Source organism: Alosa sapidissima, chromosome 3 (assembly GCF_018492685.1).
Source record: "Alosa sapidissima isolate fAloSap1 chromosome 3, fAloSap1.pri, whole genome shotgun sequence".
NCBI lineage: Eukaryota > Metazoa > Chordata > Actinopteri > Clupeiformes > Clupeidae > Alosa > Alosa sapidissima.
In genome coordinates, this window is record NC_055959.1 from 9941933 (window position 1) to 9946932 (window position 5000).

Genomic DNA, 5000 nt, shown 5'->3' on the forward strand with positions numbered 1-5000 from the left:
TGTTTTGAAAATCTGTTCAGAGCATAGCAGACCAGGTGACCGAGTGCACGGTCTGTGCTATTTATGAGCTGTCGGTGATGGCCTATCTGCCAGTGTGTCCCTCTCTATGCGTAGCTGTATGTGAAGTGAAGGCAAACCAAAGATCCTTGATTACTAGCTCCGCTTTAACCCTCTCTGGGCAAACGTTGCCTGCGTGGGGGGAGGAGGGGGGGAGAGCGCTCAAGAGTGTGAGTTCCACTTTGTTTGACACACTATCTGTTGCTATGGAGACAGGGTTTTTGGGAGTGTGGGAGAGCAAGGGCTCGTGGGTACGGCTGACCTTATCTCTCTAGTTGGGGGGAGCAGTGGGGGAGAGGGGTGAGCCCACCCCAAATCTACTGTTACTCTCACACGGTCCACATCTGTTTCAAATCAGGCTTGGCCGAGAGATGTTTCTTTGAAAGGTTAAGAGACATAGTGTATCTAAATATATAAATATATATATATATATAGAGAGAGAGAGAGAGAGAGCAAGAGAGAGTGAAAGAGAGAGTGAATAAGAGAGAGAGAGACAGAGTGTGTGAGTGAGTGAGTGAGAGAGAGGGAGAGTGAGTGAATGAGAGAGAGGGAGAGTGAGTGAGAGAGAGGGAGAGTGAGAGAGAGAGAGTGTGTGTGAGAGAGAGGGAGAGTGAGTGAGTGAGAGAGAGGGAGAGTGAGTGAATGAGAGAGAGGGAGAGTGAGTGAGAGAGAGGGAGAGTGAGAGAGAGAGAGTGTGTGTGAGAGAGAGGGAGAGTGAGTGAGTGAGAGAGAGGGAGAGTGAGAGAGAGAGTGTGTGAGAGAGAGGCTACGGATAGAGAAAAAAGAGAGATTAAAGACAGAGGACTGATGCTAGCAATTTGACAAAGAGCGTTCATGACATGAAAGAGTTCTGAGAGACAAACTGTTCACACCATAGCCTCCATTAAATGAACACACACAGACACACACACACACACACACACACACACACACACACACACACACACACACACACACACACACACACACACACACACACACAAACAAGTTTAAACATCTTTACCAAAAGCCACGTCCAGAAACAGCTCTCCTCACCACAAAAATAAATACATTGCACCAAACTCTTCCCACTTCCTGCTGTGTGTGTGTGTTATGTGTTATGAAACCGCTGTGCTGATGATGTGGAAGTGTGTTGAGGGATAAAGATGAGGCTGAGGGGAATTACCGGCTCCACGTTGAGCAACTCCAGGGTGAAGTCCTGTGTCACTCCAGAGGGTAGCGGAGGGACTTCCTGGGCCTTCAAACTGGGACAGGAAGTGGAATTCTGAGCACAGGAAGAGAGAGACGCGCAGGGTGGGTTACAGAAACAATGGCCTCCTCCACTTCCTCCAGCTAAATATATGAATGCCTGTGTGTGTGTGTTTTTGTGTGTGTGTGTGTGTGTGTGTGTGTGTGTGTGTGTGTGATCGAGTTTGAGTTTGAATAAGAAGGAAAGGGTGTAGCAAGGAAAGAGAGACTACAAAAGAAAAACAAAATTGTGTTATTTGTGATAAGAAAAACAGACCAACACATGCATGCTACTTACCATAATGTGTGTGTGTGTGTGTCTGTGTGTGTGTGTGAGAGAGAGAGAGAGAGAGAGAGTGGAGTGTGTGTGTGTGTGTGTGTGTGTGTGTGTGTGTGTGTGTCTGTGTTTGTGTGTTTGTGTTTGTGTATTAGTGTGTGTGTGTGTGTGTGTGTGTGTGTGTGTGTGTGTGTGTGTGTGTTTGTTTGTGTGTTTGTGTATTTATTAGTGTGTGTGTGTGTGTGTGTGTGTGTGTGTGTGTGTGTGTGTGTGTGTGTGTTTTTGTGTGTGTGTGTGTGAGAGAGAGAGAGAGAGTGTGTGTGTCTGTGTGTGTGTGTGTGTGTGTGTGTGTGTGTGTGTGTGTGTGTGTGTGTGTGTGTGTGTGTGTGTGTGTGGGTGTGTTTGTCTGTCTGTCTGTCTATGTATAGTCAGAACATAAACTTTAGGTGGTCGTGTCTGGAGGCAGTGTCAGCTGTGTTCTCTGCAACGAGGATGATGATGTCACAGCACAAAAATGTCCTGCAAACAACACTGTTCTAGAGCTTTTGAACTTTACAAGCCTCTCATTTTTACCCCCTACATCGCTCTCTCTTTCTCTCTCTCTCTTTCTCTCTTTCTCTCTCTCTCTCTCTCTGTCTTTCCCTTCTCCCATCCCCTCTCTCTCTCTCTCTTTGTCTCTCTCTACCCCTTCTCTTTTTCCCGCTCTCTGTTTTTCTCTCTCTCTCCATGTCGTGCTCTTTGGGGAACAGTAGCCCTATTCTGTTGTGCAGTTCATGCTGGCTATATCAGACCCATTGAGCATGGCTTTTATGCAGGCACGCAGAAAAGGTCAAGCAGGCTTGCATCAGCATGTTGGCTCATTACAACTTTTAGTGTGTCTTTGTGTTTGCCAGTCTGCGCTTTTTGGGCATCTGTTTGTGTGTGTGTGTGTGTGTGTGTGTGTGTGTGTGTCTGTGTGTGTCTGTGTGTGTGTGGTGTGTGTGTGTGTGTGTGTGTGTGTGTGTGCGTGTGTGTGTGCAAATTGTAAAATTGTATGACATTTTATGACATTGCTGTTTAAAGCATTATGACGTTGCCTCCTCAGACTTAGACTTATAGAGTGACTCTGGGTGACAAGCCATTGGAATGCGAACAGCGAGTGGCGCCTTAACCCTTTTTCTCGTCGGGTGAAAAATAAATTCACAATCCTGTTTTCTTGTTCTGTCTGTTTGCCAACAAATTCTTAAATGGCATGACTGTTTTTAAACTGTCACACCCCTCTGTACCCCAACTGGGTTCCATTTTATGTTGCGGTCCTGAGCCGGCCAAAACAAAACAAACAAACACATTCTTATTTAGTCTTACAAATGGCTTATCATCTGAGCCCATAGATGACCAGGGACCGACAGGAAAGGAAAAACAAACAGTAGGGGTAGCATACTATACTCTATATACTGTTTAAAACCAAACAGTAGGGGTAGCATACTATACTCTATATACTGTTTAAAACCAAACAGTAGGGGTAGCATACTATACTCTATATACTGTTTAAAACCAAACAGTAGGGGTAGCATACTATACTCTATATACTGTTTAAAACCAAACAGTAGGGGTAGCATACTATACTCTATATACTGTTTAAAACCAAACAGTAGGGGTAGCATACTATACTCTATATACTGTTTAAAACCAAACAGTAGGGGTAGCATACTATACTCTATATACTGTTTAAAACCAAACAGTAGGGGTAGCGTACTATACCCTATATACTGTTTAAAACCAAACAGTATGGGTAGCGCTTAATATGCTTTTATTTGCTATTACTATTTGCTTTTGTTTATGTAAAGCACATTGAATGACCTCTGTGTATGAAATGCGCTATAAATAAACTTGACTTGACTTGACTAGCGTACTATACCCTATATACTGTTTAAAACCAAACAGTAGGGGTAGCGTACTACACTCTATATACTGTTTAAAACCAAACAGTAGGGGTAGCGTACTACACTCTATATACTGTTTAAAACCAAAACAGTATTGGTAGCGTACTATACCCTATACTACAAAGCATTCACATATGAATAACAAATCACATCTGGCATTTGAAAAACTGGCCAACTTACCCTCAAAAATCCTGACAATGTTTTCGAACACCATTAACAACTTTTCTCAAGTTTTTCACTCTATATATCACTCTATATATTTTTTTTTGCTGCATATGCTGTGTTAGTGGTGTGTGTGTGTGTGTGTGTGTGTGTGTGTGTGTGTGTGTGAGCTCACCTCCAGCAGTGTTCCCTGGGCCGAGTCTTTGCCTGAGACACACACCTCCCCCTGCAGGTCCCAGAAACAGCGCCACCCATTACTCAGGCAGCTGCTGCACCTGGAGCCACACAAACACAAACAGGCTTTATAACACGCACACTCACTCACACACACACACACACACACACACACACACACACACACACATACATACATACATACACACTCACTCACACACACACAACACACACACACACACACACACACACACACACACACACACACACACACACACCATTCCGCAGTCCACACATGCTAACAAACTGGAATAATTTAATTGTGTGTGAGTGAGTTTGTGTGCGTGCGTGTGTGTATGTGTTGCACAAATGTCACAGCTCAGTGATACACAACAGATGTCTTCACTCTGAGAGGTAGCACCTCTACAGATAAGAGTGAGTGTTCCACAACGTATGTATATGTGTGTGTGTGTGTGTGTGTGTGTGTGTGTGTGTGTGTGAGGTAGCACCTCTACAGATAAGAGTGAGTGTTCCACAACGTATGTATATATGTGTGTGTGTGTGTGTGTGTGTGTGTGTGTGTGTGTGTGTGTGTGTGTGTGTGTGTGTGTGTGTGCACGCACGCGCACGTGTGAGTGTGTGTGTGTGAGTAAGTGTGAGCGATTGGGGGGTCGGGGTGCTCTTATCAGTGCTACAGTCACTCGTCCCTACTCTCTCATCTCTCTGTCTTTCTCACACTCTCCCATTTTCAACTCCATTCTCACATTAGCAGCCCTAAACCTCTTAGTCACACTTAGACACACACACACACACACACACACACACACACACACACACACACACACACACACACACACACACACCGCATGTTAATTATCCTGATTGGTAGAGTTCTGTTGTCTTAAACTTTCTTTACAAAGGACGGGAGACAAATAAAATATTTCTGTGACGTTTTTGAGAGAGAGAAAGGTTAAGAGAAAATGAGTGAGAGAGAGGGAGGGGGGAAAGAGAGACAGAGAGGGGGGGAGGGGGAGGGAGGGAGAGAGAGAGAGAGAGAGAGAGAGAGAGAGAGAGAGAGAGAGAGAGAGATGGTATTTTGCTTCTGGAGCATTTGGTATGGAATGCTAGCGCCTGGTTGTCATTAGCAATGTTCACCTAGAAACCGCTATGCTACAGGTCGT

General features: G+C 44.7%; 1 protein-coding gene across 1 annotated transcript in view; it reads right to left on the reverse strand.

Annotated features, from left to right (window-relative positions):
* The window catches only part of plxnd1 (plexin D1), a 54375-nt gene that overhangs the window by 35795 nt on the left and 13580 nt on the right, over positions 1–5000 (reverse strand). Inside the window, exons 8-9 of the mRNA XM_042085879.1 lie at positions 3821–3920; positions 1223–1321 (exon numbers count right to left, since the gene is read on the reverse strand). Of these exons, the coding sequence (XP_041941813.1) occupies positions 1223–1321; positions 3821–3920 (199 nt within the window). The remainder of the gene's footprint in view (positions 1–1222; positions 1322–3820; positions 3921–5000) is intronic.